At 38.9% G+C, this 20,221-nt stretch overlaps 1 protein-coding gene across 1 annotated transcript; it reads left to right on the top strand.

The window, feature by feature from the left end:
- The first annotated feature begins 596 nt into the window (after positions 1-596).
- Positions 597-19,553, top strand: LOC131155849 (pollen-specific leucine-rich repeat extensin-like protein 1). The gene is given in 5 exon segments (XM_058109295.1): positions 597-800; positions 14,810-15,177; positions 15,179-15,327; positions 15,330-15,862; positions 18,333-19,553. Coding segments are annotated over 5 exon segments (2,475 nt in total).
- Positions 19,554-20,221: the final 668 nt, after the last annotated feature.

A 20,221-nucleotide genomic window follows, 5' to 3' on the forward strand; every position in this document is an offset into this window, starting at 1 on the left:
TAGTTTGGAAAATTTTTTCCCAAATAGAGTATTATTTAATATTTTATTTTATTTTAATAATAAAATAGGAAAAAACTTGATAACGTAGTGTCATCAGCTTGATGACATTGGATTTCATCCTACAAGGTAGGCCACGTGGACGCCTGCTGTTCCGCCACCTGTAAAAATGAAAAAACTCCACAAGTCCCAAAAAAAAACCAAAATTCTCATATAGAAAAGACCCAATTGCTTGTAGAAACAGAGTCAGTTTTGTGAGTTATGTTCTATGGTCATTATTTTGCTAGGCCAGCTCGGTAGAAGGAAGACTTGGTCATTGTTGGTTTCTGGCTCTGTTCCCCCTCGGTGTAATTCTGGCTAATGCACACCCAAATCCAGGGCAACCTCTCCCTAAATCTGTCCCTAAAATTAAAGAGGCGTCCCCAATTTCTGTGGTGCCATAGAAGCCGCGCAAACTTTTTCGGTGCTAAAACTAGTACCCACCATCGACAGCCACTCAATGCCCCCAAAACCACCCATATAACGCCTCCCTTTCTTCTAAAACTTGTCCTCCTATAAGAAGCCTTGGGCCTCTCCAAGGTGGAAACCCCCCTTCGAAAATGCAGGCCTTGGGCTGCTTTCTCCTTCTCTCCCTCTCTCTCTTTTCCCTCTCCATCTCCTTGGCCTTGTCCAATGCCGAGGCCACCTTCATCGCCCATCACCAGCTCTTGACGCATCCAAAGAACGATAATCTTCCCCATGACTTCGAATATGAGCTTGACTTGGTTGAGACTCTTGCCAACTTGAGGCTTAAGAAGGCCTACGTTGTGACAACCCGAATAATAATGGGATTTAAATAATAAAGAGGAAAGGAAATGGAAACAGTAACAGAAGGAGAAAGTTGAAGCGTTCGTCGACGACATTGCACTTTGGAAGGAATAAACGAGGGAATTCATCAGGGCCTCGTTGACGAACACAGGGGATTCATCGACGAGGGTATAAGAGGACCTCGTTGACGAAGACAGGATTCATCGACAAGGAAATACCGAGAGAGATTTTTTAGCATTCTGAATTTCGTCGACGAGGAGTGGGTTTCGTCGATGAAATTATTGAAGACTCGTCGACGAGATGACGTGGCTCATCGACGAATTCAGTCCTATAAATATCAAAAACCCGGATTAAACGTCAAAAATTTGGAAAAAATCTCCCTCTCTCTCCTTCTTTCTTCGATTTCGGGCCGGATTTACGCCAGTTCGAATGTCTGAAGCCACCACGACGCTCCTGGGGAAGTTCTCTCCAAATTTGTTGAAGCGAATCATCGGTGAAAACAAGTTGGAAATCATCCTTGAGTTGAGGTAAGACTTTTTAAGCCAAATTTGGTTTCACAGTAGTTATAGGAAATGATATACACGTGAAAATACTGAAGTTTAGTATTAGGAGTTTTCATTTTCAGGGTATTGATCAGGAAACCCTACGGGTGTGAGACTAGAGTTTATAGGGGCTTTTCTCAGTAGTCAGGTAAAGGAATAAACTAAAACAGTTATTTTCCATGCAAAATATTATTATGTATAAGTAAATTTACTTTCAGAAAGGCATGTACTATATTTGTATTTTACGAAAGAAATTGTACATTTGGGAAAAATACTACTAATATGTTGAAATGAATATGTATGTATGAGATGTCAAAAACTATGATTTTAGAATACAATGTACGGTTTTATACAACAAATGTGTGGCATAAATATTATTTTACGAGGAAAAATATCATGATATGTCCATGATATGAATGAAATATGTTTTGAAAAATTATGAAAGAATACAATACATTATGATGTTGAAAGTATATGATAAATTGATTATTTTCAGAATGATATACATATATGAAATAATTTTGGCCTGACACCATATTTATGTATGATTTCAGCGCGAGACCGTATTTATGAGACGATCGGCAAAAGACTATGTTTATGTAATGTTTGGTGCGAGGTCGCATTCATGAAATTATGAAAGATGTTATATTATCATGTACTATATGTTATCAGAACCCGGATGTTAGTTTAGTTCAGTTCAGGAACTCGGTACCGTAGCTATATAGATCAGATATCTATACTCAAACTTGTGCTAACCACCCCACGAGGGGGTGGGAGATGGATAGTTGATGCGACTTTTAGTGTACAGTTGTAGACGTTCACCTGGCAGTCCGGACCAGGGTGTGGCGGGCCCATCGTACTTACAGACATTTTTTACTCGGCAGTGGTCGGCCAACCATTGTCAGGTCCCGCCTTCGGGCTGCACAACTCATCATGGGGGGTAATACATGACATCAGCTAACTATTCATCCTGGGTAAGTTTTCAGTATTATCAGTTATAACAGGCGTTTTATGAATGATATGATTTATTAGCAAACATGAAAATATATGATCATTCAGTACGATATGATGAATGTTTACGAATATATGAAATGTATTGTATATGTATAATTGCATAAAATGTTCATGTTGCCATATAGCTGTATTTAGTTTACTTTCCGTTATTGAGAAGTGTCTCACCCCCGAACATTAAATGATTTTCAGGAAACCCAGAAAGACCAGCGGGTCAAGGCCACCATTGAGTAAGTTGAGCTTCCCTACTAGAAGGGTAAGTATTGATCTAGGATCAGGAGGTTTTTGTTGTATGATCCTATGGATTATTTTGATGTTTTGGAGGTTGTATATAAATACAATATTTTGGTGATGTAGTAAACTCTAGTATTATGTATTTTACGGTTTTGAGTATGTGATTTATATTTACTGTTGCGTAGGTTTCCGCTGTGAATGACAAGTGTCCTCGTTACCCATGGGGTCGGGTTGACTTTTCTATTTATTATATTTCATTTTCTGTTAAGATTTTTGAGGTCGTTACAGTTTGGTATCAAAGCCTAGGATACTAGGTTCTGTAGACTTTAGAATGCAGCAGTAATAATACCAGAGTATAGGATAAGGGAATTTGAGGTCTGGTTCTGAAGTCTAGATACAGGACATCCGTGGTGGTTTATGTGATTTTCCTGAGATGACGATTACAGGAAAGTCATGGTAAACTATCGTCGGGTTAGGTATCTAGGTTATAGGATTGAACCTTGAATTAAGATCAGGACAGATGAATTACTTAGGAAAATATACTGTATAAGTTGAGTGATATGTATAGTGAAGGGGTTCTGAGTTAAGTTATTTGTTTTCAGGATGGACCTTGGTGGCAGTAGTGCCCACGCTAGTGGGAGTGAGGGTGTTGGACCCTCAGGCGCTATGGGTAGTGATTCAGATACAGTTCTATGCAGCGTGGCATAGCAAGTCATGGCCGAGATCGCCAGAAGTTCGAGGGAGCAGGGTGGTCCGTTTGTAGGCCACGGTAGTTCGATATAGAAATTTATTAAGATCAATCCTCCAACTTTCTCAGAGGGAACAGATCCTGGAGTCGCTGAAAATTTGATGTAGGAGGTAGAGAAAGTGTTTGCAGTACTGTAGTGTTTGGAAGAGCAGAGGGTACTATTTGCCACATATAAACTGACTGGAGACGCCGAGAGATGGTGGTTAGTGGTGAGATTATTAGAGCAGTAGAGGACTGTCCTTGTGGAGATGACGTGAGGGCGGTTTAAAGAAATATTCTTCGATAGGTATTTTCCAGCCTCGTCCAGAGAGGCTAAGATTGAGGAGTTCCTGAATCTGAAGCAGGGACAGTTGTTAATGTAGCAGTATGCGGCGAGGTTCATCGAGCTATCTCGCTTCGCCCTGTACATCATTTCAGATGAGGTGAAGAAGGTATGATAGTTTGAAAGAGGCTTGAGGAGAGAAATATATAAGCAAGTATCAATACTGAAGTTACAAGACTTTGCCGAGTTGGTTGACTGAGCCACTATAGCAGAAATTGGTGATCGGTTGGAGGCCGAAGAGTAGAGACAGAAGAAGAGATCCACACCTTCTGGTTCCTAGCAGGGAGTCGGCCGTGCTTCGTGGAAGAGAGATGGCTATTATAGAGACCGGAGACAGGAGACCGGGAATCGCGATTTTCAGGGTATGCAGTCATTTCTAGCTTGCCCATCTTGCGAGAAGAGACACTTGGGGGAGTGTCGTACCGGGCAAGGTGTCTACTACAGGTGCAGGGAGTTAGGACATATGATGAGGGAGTGTCTGATTCAGATTGGTGTTGCTCTTGCTCCTAGACCTACTCGAGGAGGCTCCTAAGTGCCATGTGGAGGCCAACAGAGGAATATGGCCCCAGCCAGGGTTTTCGCTTTGACACCGGGCAATGCTGAGGCGGCCGGCGACGTGGTGACAGGTACGGTTAATATGTTTTCATTTAAAGTTATTGCACTTTTTGATTATGGTGCCACACATTCGTTTGTATCCTTGGGATGTGTTAAATTATGTGGGGTTGAAACACAATCACTAGATGTCGAGTTATTAGTGGCTACACAGATCGGGTCAGCAGTGAGATGTAGTAGGATGCTCCGTGGTTGTCCAGTTGATGTTCAGGGGAAGATTTTATCAGCTGATTTGGTGGTGGTGGATATGCACGGGTTTGACATCATCTTCGGCATGGATTGGCTAGCAGTTAATTCTGTTATTATAGATTGTCGTGCTAGAGAAGTGATATTCAGACCTTTAGGGAAACCAGAATTCAGATTTACAGGTCACGAGTGCAATCTTTACCTCTGATGGTCTCAGCTGTTTAGGCAAGGAGGCTGCTCCAGAATGGCTGTCTGGGATTCGTGGCTTTTGTGAAGGAAATGTCAGAAAATGAATTGAAACTTACCAATACGCCTATGGTGAAAGAATTTACAGACGTGTTCCCAGATAAAAGGTTTGCCGCCTGATCGTGAGGTAGATTTTCCTATTGATCTACTTCCAGGTACAGCGTCGATTTCTAAAGCACCGTACCGAATGGCGCCAGCAAAGTTGGCAGAACTGAAAGATCAGTTGCAGGATTTTCTTGATAAAGGCTTCATATGACCTAGTGTATCTCCGTGAGGAGCTCCAGTGCTGTTTGTGAAAAAGAAGGACGGGTCTATGAGAATGTATATAAATTACAGGGAGATTAATAAGGTGACTATCAAGAACAAGTATCCTCTACCCCGTATCGATGATTTGTTTGACCAACTCCAGGGTACACGGGTGTATTCCAAGATCGATCTCAGATCAGGCTACCATCAGGTAGAGGTGAAAGCAGAAGATGTATCGAAGACGGCTTTTAGGACCAGGTATGGGCATTACAAATTCCTAGTTATGCCATTTGCTTGACGAATGCTCCTGTGATATTTATGGATTTGATGAATAGGATCTTCCATCCATTTTTAGATCAGTTTGTGGTTGTTTTTATTGATGATGTACTGGTCTATTCGAGGAGCTTTGAGGAGCATGAGATACATTTGAGGCAGGTTTTGCAGATGCTCGGGGAAAAGAAGTTGTATGCAAAATTCAGTAAATGCGACTTCTGGCTCGAGAAAGTTGTGTTTTTGGGGCATATAATCTCAGGAGACGAAATTTCTGTGGATCCTAGTAAAATTGAGGCGGTAGTGAATTGGGCTAGACCGAGAAACGTTCAGGTGATCAGGAGTTTCTTGGGGTTAACTAGATATTACCATCATTTTGTCGAGGGATTCTCAGTTTTATCAGGGCCTCTAACACGTTTGACTAGAAAGAATGTCTTATTTGAATGAGACAACAGCTGTAAGCAAAGTTTTCAGGAATTGAAGCAAAGGCTAGTCACAGCGCCAGTATTAGTCATCCCATTAGGGGGTAAAGCTTATACTATTTACAGTGATGCGTCCTTAAAAGGACTTGGCTGTGTGTTGATGCAGCATGGCAGGGTGGTGGCATATACATCTAAACAGTTGAAAGAATACGAAAAGAACTACCCTACCCATGATCTCGAATTAGCTGCAGTGGTACACGCATTGAAAATTTGGAGGCATTATCTGTATGGTGAGCAGTGCGAGATTTTCTCCGACCATAAGAGTTTAAAGTATTTCTTCATCCATAAGGAATTGAATATGAGACAGAGAAGGTGGTTAGAGTTGATTAAGGATTTTGATTGTACTATCAGCTACCACCCAAGGAAAGCAAACATGGTAGCTGATGCATTGAGCAGGAAGTCTGGGGAATCAGCGTTCATAGCTATGAAGATCCAGCGCCCGATCGTGATTGATCTAGAGAGACTCGACATTGAATTGATGGAGAGTAATACTCCAGTTTGCATCGCCAGCCTAGTGGTACAGCCTACTCTGCAGGAAAAAATTAAATCCGCCCAAAAAGAAGATCCAGAATTGGTAGTGGTAATAAATAGAGTGCAGAGTGGTTAGGGAGAGGAATTCTGCATTTCAAATGACAGAGCCTTGCGGTTTCGTTCCAAACTGTGTGTTCCTGCAGATGTTGACATTAGGAGGACTATTTTAGAGAAGGCTTATAGATCCTTGTATACAGTTCATCCCGGCAGTACAAAAATGTACAGGGATCTGTGAGAGTTTTATTGGTGGAGTGGTATGAAAAGAGAGATTGCCGAGTATGTAGCCCAGTGTTTGACGTGCCAGCAAGTAAAAGCTGAGTACCAGAGGCCAGCGGGTTAGTTGCAGCCGTTATTTATCCTAGAGTGGAAGTGGGATCATAAATCCATGGACTTCGTTTCAGGGCTGCTGTCGACATCTCATTACCAGAATGCGATTTGGGTGATAGTAGACCGATTGACTAAAACCACCAATTTTCTCCCTATCAAGATCAGCTATTCCCTCGGCCGTTTAGCGGAGATTTACATTCAAGAGATAGTTCGTTCTCATAGGGTGCCTGTATCTATTGTGTCAGATCGAGACTCGCGATTCACATCACGATTTTAGAGGAGCTTACAGGAGGCTCTGGGGTCTCAGTTATCGTTTAGCACGACATTCCATCCTCAGTCAGACAGACAGACTGAGAGGACAATACAGATACTAGAAGATATGCTCCGTGCATGTGTAACACCCCAACCCCGAGGGGCCTGGGATATTAACTTTTTACCATTGATTTACAGCGGAAGCAAATAAACTCAATTATTATTAAACCAGAGCACTAATTATCCATATTACAATCATTTATTTCAAAAGAAGAAAAATTACATAAACATAAATATCTGACATCATACTAATATTTCTAAAAAATCCTTATTTTTCTGTCCCCACCCGCATGCTTGCTAAGCCTGATTTCCAACATGCTCTTCAGAGTTATCTGAAATAAAAATATGATTGGAGTGAGACGATGTTCAGTAAGTAAATAAGATTATTATTAGTGTGTGGAAAAAATGAGCTTTTTAAAAATTTCATAAAACAATATTTAACATTATAACTTCAAAACTGTTTCTAGAATAAATATAAATTTAAAAATTTCTACATAAAACTTTTACCATCAACTATAATAGTAAAATTTTATAATCATATACTATAACTGTTAAATTAAACTTTTAACTTTAAAATTGTATAAATATTTAATGATAAATATACATATACTTTTCCTTATACGTTTTCTTTAGATCGTCATTTACGCACTAAAATGATCATTTTCATGTAAACTTATACTTTTCCTTCAAATCATCAGTAACTTTGTACACGTAATTAAATATGTATAAACATATATTATAAAAACCACCCTTAGGCCTGTTTGTCGTAAGTCATGTTTACCCCAATGACTGGGTTGTGCGGTCCGAAGACTGGACTTAACTGGCTGGCCGACCAAACTAAATCAACGTACATAAACTTTAAGTGAGATTTTCCTTATTAAGTCCAGGTCCGGAACCAGGTGTGCACACAGGAGAAATCCACTAACATAAATAACCACTCTGTAAACAGTGTGGGTGCACTCTGATCCGTATAAACTTTAAGGTGCGATACCGAGTATCTGTAACTTTGAACTTTCGTTGCCATAAGGGGTTTTAAATCATCTTATTATAATTTAGGCAATTTAAAATAATATCGTGAAAATCTCATCTTTACTCATATTTTCATAAAAAATGTAACGTAGAAATAAACTCATGCTACACAATTTTTGTGTTAAAAATATATATAATTTTATTTTTGAATAAAAATAAATGCTGAAAATTTACCCGAGGGGATTAGAATATTTCTTAACCCAAAAATAGATGCAAGTATATTAAAGATAGAACTGGTATAATTAAATACGCGTAAAAATAAACTCATGAAAATTTTGTGGAACTAATTAACATAATTGAAATTTACTTATAAAATAAACTCGGGTATGAATTTTAAATAAAAAAAAAAAACTAACATAATCAAAATTTACTTACCTTCTTCTTTTACCGCATGCTATGAACACAATAACTATTTTTTAGAAATGAGATCGGAAAGAGTGGGTGAATGAGAACTTACTCAAAATTCTCTCTCCACCACAAATTCTTTCACTCACTAATCCTTTTCTTCCTTGGAAAAATTGTTGTGAAAAATGAAGGTTGAGAGCTTCCTATTTATAGGAAAATTTTGGGGAAGAAATGAAATTTATAAAAGTGTGGGAAGATGAGTGAAATTATAATTTTTTTCAAATTAAAGAATGGGCAAAGGATGTGCAAGGTATGGGTTGAGTATGGGATAGGGATGGAGGTCATGTGGGAGTGCTTGCCACCATTCCCATTAAATAAATTTTTAATTAATCACTTACCTAATTAATTAATCAATTAGTTAATTAATTATTTTATTATTTTATTATTTTTCTTAATCATTATTATCATTATTATTATCATTGTTATTAATTTTAAACCATTTTTAGTATTTATTTATTTTTGAATAAGAATTAAATTTGAATTTTAAAAACTCATGTGGGCCCCACATGGTCTTGTGGGCCCCACACCACTTCGAGACCCAAACGGATCCTACATAATTCCAATAATCCTCATACGATTTTATGAGCCCTACACAGCTTCGAGACTCGTGTAAACCTCCACACGGCTTCGGGACTCATGTGGGCCCCACACAGTCTTGTGGGCCCCACATAGGATACCTATATTATTATTATTTTATTATATATTTTTACAAATTATATCAGTTAAAACATTATTTTATGTACTTATTTACGTATATAAATAGTGTCTTGTGGCTCTGGGACTCATATGGACCCCACATAGTCTTGTGGGCCCCACATATGATACCTATATTATTATCATCTTATTATGTATTTCTACAAATTATGTCTGTCAAAACACTATTTTATGTATATATACTTATTTACGTGTACAAATAGTATCTATCCTGTTTATCTTATGAAATTTCATTTTGACCAGACCGACCTCTAGGGAGCGACTGAGCCGCAATGGTCTCTAAGCACTCGCTTAGACAAGGCCTTTCTTAGACATCAAACGTGGAATCAAGGATCCTACAGAAAAAAAACACTTCTGTATTGATATTAACTTAATGACCATTTTTATTATTTTATTATTATTGTGCTTTAATTGTATATATATTTTTGTGTCATCACAGCATGTACTAGGTATTTTGGGGGTAGCTGGACTCAGTTCATGCCACTGGTGGAGTTCGCATATAATAACAGTTATCAATCTAGTATTGGCATGGCATCATTTGAAGCACTGTACGGTAGGAGATGTCGATGTCCTTTGTATCAGGACGAGACAGGTGAGCGGCGAGCTGTGGGACCAGAGCTAGTACAACAAGCGTACGATAAGGTTTGGCTCATCATGGAAAGAATCAGTGCAGTTCTGAGCCGACAGAAGAGTTATGCTGACAATCGCCGCAGGAATTTGGAGTTCAATGTGGGTGATCACGTATTTTTGAAGATAACTCCGTTAAAAGGAGTTATGAGGTTTGGTAAGAAGAGTAAACTTAGCCCTAGGTTTATCGGTCTGCTTGAGATTTTAGAGAAAGTGGGGTCGGTGGCCTACAGGCTAGCTTTGCCACCTATGCTATCCAGGATGCACGATGTATTCCATATATCTATGTTGAGGAAATACGTCCCAGATCCTTCTCATATTATTAGCTATAGTGAGTTAGAGTTCAGTGATTCGCTAGTTTATGAGGAGGTACCAGTGCAGATTCTGGACAAAAAGAAACAGGAGTTACGTAATAAGAAGACTCCTCTGGTAAAAGTTCTATGGAGGAATCACGCAGTAGAAGAGGCTTCTTGGGAACTCGAGGAACAGATCAGACAGAAGTATCCACAATTGTTCTGAGAAGTCCATACGTAATTAAGAAATGTGAGTAAATATGTAATGTTTCTTTTGCAGGTACATGTAATATTCTAGTAGTAAGTGGTATTTTAGTTTTTGGGGAAATTTTCTTTTAGTTTATGTAATCTCCCGAGACTTGAAATGTAACCACGGTATTCCTCTGCCATAAGTAAGGGGACGTAATAAAATAAGTAGACCATTTTGCCTAATAAGGGATGATAAATTATATGAATAGTAAATTTCAAGGACGAAATTTTATAAGGAGGGGAGAATGTGACAACCCGAATAATAATAGGATTTAAATAATAAAGAGGAGGGGAAATGGAAACAGTAACAGAAGGAGGAAGCCGACTTCGTCGACGAACGCAACATTGCACTTTGGAAGAAATAAACGAGGGAATTCATCAGGGCCTCCTCGAAGAACACAGGGGATTCATCAACGAGGAAATATCGAGAGAGGTTTTCAAAAAGTCTGAATTTCGTCGATGAGGAGTGGGTTACGTCGACGAAATTATTGAAGGACTCGTCGACGAGATGACGTGGCTCGTTGACGAATCCAGTCCTATATATATCAAAAACCAAGATTAAACGTCAAAAATTTGGAAAAAAATCTCCCTCTCTCTCCTCCCTTCGGTTCTCTCTCCTTTTTTCTTCGATTTCGGGCTGGATTTACGTTGGTTCGACGATCTGAAGCCACCACGACGCTCTTGGCGAAGTTCTCTCCAAATCTGCCAAAGCGGATCATCGATGAAAACAAGTTGAAAATCATCCCTGAGTTGAGGTAAGGCTTTTTAAGCCAAATTTGGTTTCACGGTAGTTATAGGAAATAATATACACGTGAAAATACTGAAATTTAGTACTGGGAGTTTTCATTTTCAGGATATTGATCAAGAAACCCTACGGGTGTGAGACCAGAGTTTATAGGGGCTTTTTTCAGTAGTCAGGTAAGGGAATAAACTAAAACAGTTATTTTTCATGCAAAATATTATTATGTATGAGTAAATTTACTTTCAGAAAGGCATGTACTATATTTGCATTTTACAAAAGAAAGTGTACATTTGAGAAAAATACTGCTAAATGTTGAAATGAATATGTATGTATGAGATGTCAAAAACTATGATTTTAGAATACAATGTACGTATACAGCAAATGTGTGGCATGAATATTATTTTACGAGAAAAAATATCATGATATGCCAATGATATGAATGAAAGATGTTTTGAGAAATTATGAAAGAATACAGTACATTATGATGTTGAAAGTACATGATAAATTGATTATTTTCATAATGATATACATATATGAAATAATTTTGGCGCGAGGCCGTATTTATGTATGATTTCGGCGCGAGACCGTATTTATAAGACGATCGGCATAAGGCCATATTTATGTAATGTTCGGCCCGAGACCGTATTCATGAAATTATGAAAGATGCTATATTATCTTATACTGTAGTAACCGGGAAAAAAAAAATAATAATAATAATAAAATTTAATTTAAAAAAAATATAATAATAATAAAATAATAAAATAAAATAAATTAATTAAATTAACAAGTAAAATGAATAGTATGATAAGGAAAATATATATATATATATATATATATATATTGAAGCATGTATATATATATGTGTGTGTGTGTGTGTGTATATATATATATATATATATATATATATATATAAGTAAGTTATTATGATATGTATTTAATATAAAGGTTAAAGGTATATATATAGAAAGTGGAAAGCTTCTTCAAGAAGCTTACTTGGATATTTTTTGGAAGTGCTCTCTCTCTCTCTCTCTCTCTTCTCTCTCTCTCCTACGACTCTCTCTCTTCGATTCCAGCCTAGTTTTAACCCGGATCGACAAACCGAAGCCACCACGACGCTCCTGGCGAAGTTCTCTACAAGTCTGCCGAAGCGGATCGTCATGGAAACGAAGTTGGATTTCATCCCAAATCCAAGGTAAGGCTTTATATTCAATATTTGGATTTTTGATAGTTGAAGAAAATGATATACGCGTAAAAATACTGAATTTTAATACTGGAAATTTTCAGTTCCAGTGTATTGATTGGGAACGTTGGGAATCATCCCTAAGTTGAGGTAAGACTTTTTAAGTCGAATTTGACTTAGTGGTAGTTATAGAAAATGTTGTACGTACGAAAATACTAAACTTTAATTCTGCGAGTTTTTATTTTCAGGGTATTGAGTTGAGAACCTTGTGGGTACGGGGAAGATTTTCTTAAGGGCTTTTCAGGAATCAGGTAAGGGGATAAACTAAGCTAGTTTTGTTTTGAGAAAATGTATGTATATATATATAGCATCTGGTTTCAGGAAAAATAAATATATTTATATATATGATTTATATTTGGAAAATACTGTTTAAATGATGATATGTTGAATACGTAGAAAATTTGTTTAGTGTGGCATGAGTATAAAAATGTTGTGAAATACTGTTTTTTTTTTTGAATGGGGACGATATGGATTTCTATGATGGAAAACCGGCGTACGGGCCGAGATATTTTTATATGTATATGTGATTTGCCGGCGTACGGGCTGTGCTATGTGGTTGAGATTTGCCGGCGTACGGGCCGTGCTATGTGATTTGCCGGCGTACGGGCTGTGCTATGTGGTTTGCCGGCGTACGAGCCGTGCTATGTGATTTGCCAGCGTACGGGCTGTGCTATGTGGTTTGCCAGCGTACGGGCTGTGCTATGTGATTTGCCGGCGTACGGGCCGTGCTATGTTAAAATGTGTAATACCGGCGTACGGGTCGATGATTTTTATGATACACGTATATATGTGAAATGATATGATTGATGTGAAAATAAATGATATGAGATATTTATGTATCACGGTTTTAGTATATGTATATGATATCAGAACCTGGTTGGCTTGGTTTAGGCTAGCACTTGCACGGTACCGTTGCTATGTGTCCATGGTCCTCGTGATCATGATATCTGTGTTAAAGCCACTGTACGGAGTGGTGTGAGATTGGATGGTCGATGTGGTTATTTTCAAGAAGTGTGCTGTTATCGCCCCTGGTGTACGGACCAGTCTGGGTAGACCCATCGGACCTACAGACTACTGTTTGACTTGGCAGTGGTCAGCCAACCATTGTCAGGTCCCGCCTTCGGGCCACACAACCCAGTCATGTGGGGGTAATACGTGACAACAGCCAGCTAACCTACCAAGATTATTTTTATGTTATTATTATTATGATATGAGATGAGAAATGTTTATGAAAAGGCAGTATGTTCTGCCATGTTTTGATATGCATATGTTTTCCCAGATTTGATAAACAGTATTAAATATGTTATGTATGGTATATGTAGAACACAGAATACTCATGTTGCCACACACTGGTATTAGTTTATTTCCCTTATTGAGAGGTGTCTCACCCCTAAATCTTATTAACTTTTCAGGAGCTCCGGATAGGAGAGCGGGAAAAGCCCCGCTGATATAGTACGGTCTATCTACCCTTTTTGAATGGTAAGTTTTGTAGGGACAGTTAGATTTTGTGGGAAATGTCCCTAGGTTTTATTTTTGGGATGTATATATGAAAATACAGTGATTTTAGTAACTCTGGTATATTGTGGTATATGGTATTGAGATGTACATGTTTGTATATTTTCTGCTGCTAGGGCTTCTGCTTGATGCTTTGATATATCCCTGGTGCCCATGGGCCTAGGTAGATTGTGACCTGCTGAGCTGGAATGTAAGATGTGATGATAATTTATATAAAAAATATATATATGCGAAAAAGGAGCAGGTCGTTACATGTACTATATGTTATCAGAACCCGGATATTAGTTTAGTTCAGTTCAGGAGCTCGGTACTGTAGCTATATAGATTAGATATCTATGTTCAGACTTGTGCTAACCACCCCACGAGGGGGTAGGAGATGGATAGTCGATGTGGCTTTTAGTGTAGAGTTGTAGACGTCCACCTGACAGTATAGACCAGGGTGTGGCGGACCCATCGTACTTACAGACATTTTTGACTCGGTAGTGGTCGACCAACCATTGTCGGGTCCTGCCTTCGGGTTACACAACCCGTCATGGGGGGTAATACATGATATCAGCTAACTATTCATCCTTGGTATGTTTTCAATATTATTAGTTATAACAGAAATTTTATGAATGATATGATTTATTAGCAAATATGAAAATATATGATTATTCAGTACGATATAATGAATGTTTACGAATATATGAAATGTATTGTATATGTATAATTGCATAAAATGTTCATGTTGCCACACAACTGTATTTAGTTTACTTTCCCTTACTGAGAAGTGTCTCACCTCCGAATATTAAATGATTTTCAGGAAACCCAGAAAGACCGACGGGTCAAGGCCGCCGTTGAGTGAGTTGAGTTTTCCTACTATAAGGGTAAGCATTGATCTAGGATCAGGAGGTTTTTGTTGTATGATCCTAGGGATTATTTTGATGTTTTGGAGGTTGTATATAAATACAGTATTTTGGTGATGTAGTAAACTCTAGTATTATGTATTTTACGATTTTGAGTATGTGATTTATATTTACTGCTGCATAGGTTTCCGCTGTGAATGAGAGGTGTCCCCGTTACCCACGGGTTCAGATTGACTTTTCTATTTATTATATTTCATTTTCTATTAAGATTTTTGAGGTCGTTACATGCGTTGCCCTCCAGGCACTCAAAAAGGCCATATATTTTGATCCCTATAACACAACCGGCAATTGGGTTGGTGCCAATGTGTGTGAGTACAATGGTGTCTTCTACGCCGTGGCGCTAGATGACCCCAAATTGAGCGTGGTCACCGGTGTCGACCTCAACCATGCCGACATCATCGGGTACCTCCTGGTTAAGCTCGGGCTCTTGGCGGATATGGCTCTCTTCCACATTAACTCAAACAGGTTTTGTGGGATCATCCCCAATACCTTCTCTAGGCTGAAATTGCTCCACGAGCTTGATGTGAGCAACAACCGCTTCGTTGGTCCTTTCCCCAAGGTTGTTCTCTCCATCCCATCGCTCAAATGACATCAGATTCAATGATTTCAAAGGTAAATTGCTGTCAGAGCTTTTTGAGAAGGATTTGGATGCTCTGTTTCTCAAACACAATAGCTTCACTTCCACCATTGCTGAAAGTTTGGGAAATTCCCCTGTTTCGGTTCCAGTTCTCGCGAACTACAAGTCACCGACTGCATCCCAAGCAGCATTGGCAAGATGAACAACACGTTGAACGAGTTCGTCTTCTTGAACAACCACCTTCACGGGTGCTTGCCGCCGGAAATTGGGTCGCTCAGGAACGTGATGGTGTTTGACGGCAGCGGGAACTCCTTCTCCAATGTATTGCCGAATAGCTTCTTCGAGTTGGAGAAGTTAGAGCACTTGAATTTGGCGCACAATGTGTTGACCGAGTTCGTGTCGGAGAAGATTTGCAAGTTGCTGACCTTGTTGAACTTCACGTTTTTGAAGAATTATTTCACGGGAGAGGCTTCCGCCTGCGTGCCGAAGTCGAAGAAAGACACTATTGTGTTGGATGATGCCGGGAACTGCTTGCTGGATCGCCCCAAGTAGAAGTTGATGAAGTCGTGCTTGCTGGTAGTGAGTCGGCCGGTGGATTACAGCAAGGCCAAGTGCGGAGGCAGCCATGGCCACTCTTCTTCTTCCAAGCTGAAACCGCTACCCACTCCTTCGCCGAAGCTAAAACCATCTCCGGTCCCTTCAACCCTTGTGATGACCCAAAAATATATATATGATTAAAGCACAATAATAATAAAATAATAAAAATGGTCATTGAGTTAATATCAATACAGAAGTGTTTTTCTGTAGGATCCTTGATTCCATGTTTGATACCTAAGAAAGACTTTGTCTAAGCGAGTGCTCAGAGACCATTGCGGCTCAGTCGCTCCCTGGAGGTCGGCCTGGTCAAAATGGAATTTCATAGGATAAACAGGATAGACACTGTTTGTACACGTAAATAAGTATATATACATAAAATAGTGTTTTGACAGAAATAATTTGTAGAAATACATAATAAGATGATAATAATATAGGTATCATATGTGGGGCCCACAAGACTATGTGGGGTCCACATGAGTCCCGGAGCCACAGGACACTGTTTATATACTTAAATAAGTACATAAAATAATGTTTTGACTGATATAATTTGTAGAAATATATGATAAAATAATAATAATATAGGTATCCTATGTGAGGCTCACAAGACTGTGTGGGGCCCACATGAGTCTCGTATGGAAGTTTACACGAGTTTCAAAGCTATGTTGGATGCATAAAATCGTATAAGAGTTATTCGAGTTACGTAGGATCCATTCGGGTCTCGAAGTTGTGTGGGGCCCACATGAGTTTTTAAAATTCAAATTTAATTCTTGTTCAAAAATAAATAATAAAATAAATAAATACTAAAAATAGTTTAAAAGTAAAAACAATGATAATAATAATGATTAAGAAAAATAATAAAATAATTAAATAATTAATTAACTAATTGATTAATTAATTAGGTAAGTAGTTAATTAAAAATTTATTTAATGGGAATGGTGGCAAGCACTCCCATATGGCCTCCATCCCTATCCCATACTCAACCCATACCTTACCCATCCCTTGCCCATTTTTTAATTTTAAAAAAATTATAATTTCACCCATCTCCCCACACTTTTATAAATTTCATTTCTTCCCCAAAATTTTCCTATAAATAGGGAGCTCTCAACCTTCATTTTTCACAACAATTTTCCAAGGAAGAGAAGGATTAGTGAGTGAAAGAACTTGTGGTGGAGAGAGAATTTTTGAATAAGTTCTTACTCACCCACTCTTTCCGATCTCATTTCTTAAAGATAGTTATTGTGTTCGTAGCACGCGGTAAAAGAAGAAGGTAAGTAAATTTTGATTATGTTCGTTTTTTTTTTTTTTTAATTTATACCCGAATTTATTTTATAAGTAAATTTCAATTATATTAATTAGTTCCACAAAATTTTCATGAGTTTATTTTTACCCATATTTAATTATACCAGTTCTATCTTTAATATACTTGCATCTATTTTTGAGTTAAGAAATGTTCTAATCCCCTCGGGTAAATTTTCAGCATTTCTTTCTATTTAAAAATAAAATTATATATATTTTTAACACAAAAATTGTGTGGCATGAGTTTATTTTTATGTTACATTTTTTTATATAAAAATATAGAAAAGATGAGATTTTTACGATATTATTTTAAATTGCATAAATTATAATAAGATGATTTTAAAACCCCTTATGGCAACGAAAGTTCAAAGTTACAGATGTTCGATACCGCACCTTAAAGTTTATACGGATCAGAGTGCACCCACATTGTTTACAAAGTGGTTATTTATGTTAGTGGATTTCTCCTGAGCGTACACCTGGTTCCAGACCGGGACTTAATAAGGAAAATCTCACTTAAAGTTTACGTACGTTGATTTAGTTTAGTCGGCCAGCCAGCTAAGTCCAGTCTTCGGACCGCACAACCCAGTCATGGGGGTAAACATGACTTACGGCAAACAGGCCTAAGGGTAGTTTTTATAATATATGTTTATACATATTTAATTACGTGTACAAAGTTACTGATGATTTGAAGGAAAAAGTGTAAGTTTACGTGAAAAGGATCATTCTGCTGCTTAAATGACGATCTAAGGAAAACGTATAAGGAAAAGTATATGCATGTTTATCATTAAATATTTTTACAGTTTTAAAGTTAAAAGTTTAATTTAACAGTTATAGTATATAATTATAAAATTTTACTGTTATAATTGATGACAAAAGTTTTATACAGAAATTTTTAAATTTATATTTATTCTAAAAGATATTTTGAAGTTATAGTATTAAATATTGTTTTACGAAATTTTTTAAAAAGCTCATTTTGGCCACACACTAATAATAATTATTTACTTACTGAGCGTCGTCTCACTCTAATTATATTTTTATTTCAGATAACTCTGAAGAGCATGTTGGAAATCAGGCTTAGCAAGCATGCGGGTGGGGATAGAAAAATAAAGATTGATTAGAAATATTAGTATGATTTCAGATATTTATGTTTGTATAATTTTCTTCTTTTGAAATAAATGATTGTAATATGGATAATTAGCGCTCTGGTTTAATAAAAATTGAGTTTATTTTGCTTCCACTGTAAATCAGTACTAAAAAGTTAATATCCCAGCCCCCTCGGGGTCAGGGTGTTACAACCCTAGTGACTCCAGTTTCTTCTCCGAAGCCGAAACCATCTCCGGTGCCAGTTCCAACCCTGCCCAAGGGTCCAACACCATCTCCCCCGCCAATCCCTTCGACCCCGGCGACTCCACCACCTTCGCCGAAGCCAAAACCATCTCCGGTGCCAATTCTAGCCCCACCCAAGGCTCCAACACCATCTCCCCCGCCGGTCCCTTCTCCTCCACAATCTTCAAAGCCATCTCCCTCACCAATTTCTAATCCTCTGAGGCCTTCAAAGCCGTCGTCGGCGCCCGAAGGCAGCCCGTTTAAAAACTCTCCCGTAGAAAGGTTTCACTCACCTCCTCCGCCGACTAAGACCGTTCCGCTGTCACCAAAATCAGCCAAGTCACCACCACCGCCAGTTTCCCCACCTCCTCTGGTGCATTCACCTCCACCACTAGTTCAATCGCCACCACCCCCACCACCAGTCCACTTTCCTCCACCACCCGTTTTTTTTCCACCGCCGCTGGTGAACTCCCCTCCGCTGCTGGTCCGCTCTCCCCCACCACCAGTCCACTTTCCTCCACCTCCACTGAAGCAGTCCCACCCCCAACTCCACCGGTCCGTTCCCCCCCCCCCCCCACCAGTCCACTCCCCTCCGCCACCAGTTCACTCCCCTCCATCCCCAGTCCACTCCCCTCCTCCACTGGTCCACTCACCTCCACCCCCAGTCCACTCACCTCCACCCCCAATCCACTCCCCTCCTCCGTCGGTCCACTCTCCTCCACCACCAATTTGCTCACCCCCGCCATCATCCGTTTCATCTCCACCACCAATTTTCTCACCACCACCACCGCCCACCCAATCACTGCCACCCCCACCAGTTCGCTCCCCTCCGCCACCAGTCCACTCACCTCCACCCCTAGTCCACTCCCCTCCTTCGTCGGTCCACTCACCTCCACCCCTAGTCCACTCCCCTCCTCCGCCGGTCCACTCTCCTCCACCACCAATTCGCTCCCCCCTGCCACCACCCGTTTCCTCTCCTCCACCACCGGTTTTCTCACCACCACCACCGCCCGCCCAATCACTGCCACCCCCACCATCTCAATCTCCTTATCCTCCTGCTGCTGCCTCTTCCCCACCACCGAGCTACGACGACAACATCATCCTCCCGCCAAACTTCGGATCGGAGTACTTGTCGCCGCCTCCGCCAGCATTCCTAGGCTATTAAGTAGTACTGCATCATCACCATCTTTTTCCTACTTGATTTTCATTCTTATTTGCAGATGCACAAAGCTGCACACTGACTCGACAATCTTTCGGCAGAGCTAGCTCCCAACCTCCTCATGATATATTTGCACATTTTCTTTCTTTATTGTAAATTAAGGAAAGAGATAACACATGGGAAATTGTTTGATTTAGAAAAAGCAGCCCATTGATTTGTATGTAATTCCAGTGTTCGTTATTGTTAAATCATTCAATCCTCAAATTTGTATGAATTTGAAGAATATATGTATTTTTTTTTTTGCAGCGACGGGTGTTAATTTTATCATCGTTAATTATTGATGTCATAATATGAGAAATTTGGAAATAATTAAATCCTCAATTATAACTTGTTGAAAAATTAATGGTTCTATAAATGCCCAAATTGATTTCGAAATAATTTTCAACTTAGTAGTCATATGTACATAGTTTGTTTAATGCATGGACAATTTTATGTTTTAATGAGCCTAGAGTGCATCTCTCAAATACACACCCAAAAATATTTTGACCGGGTTCATTGTGAAAAACAATTTTTTTATTGTTTATTTTAGTTTAAAAAATTATAAAAGTATTTTTTTTTTGCAAAATTTCTATTAAAAATATATAAAATGGAGGACTTTTTAATCATATAAAATA

The sequence above is a fragment of the Malania oleifera genome, chromosome 5 (assembly GCF_029873635.1).
Source record: "Malania oleifera isolate guangnan ecotype guangnan chromosome 5, ASM2987363v1, whole genome shotgun sequence".
NCBI lineage: Eukaryota > Viridiplantae > Streptophyta > Magnoliopsida > Santalales > Ximeniaceae > Malania > Malania oleifera.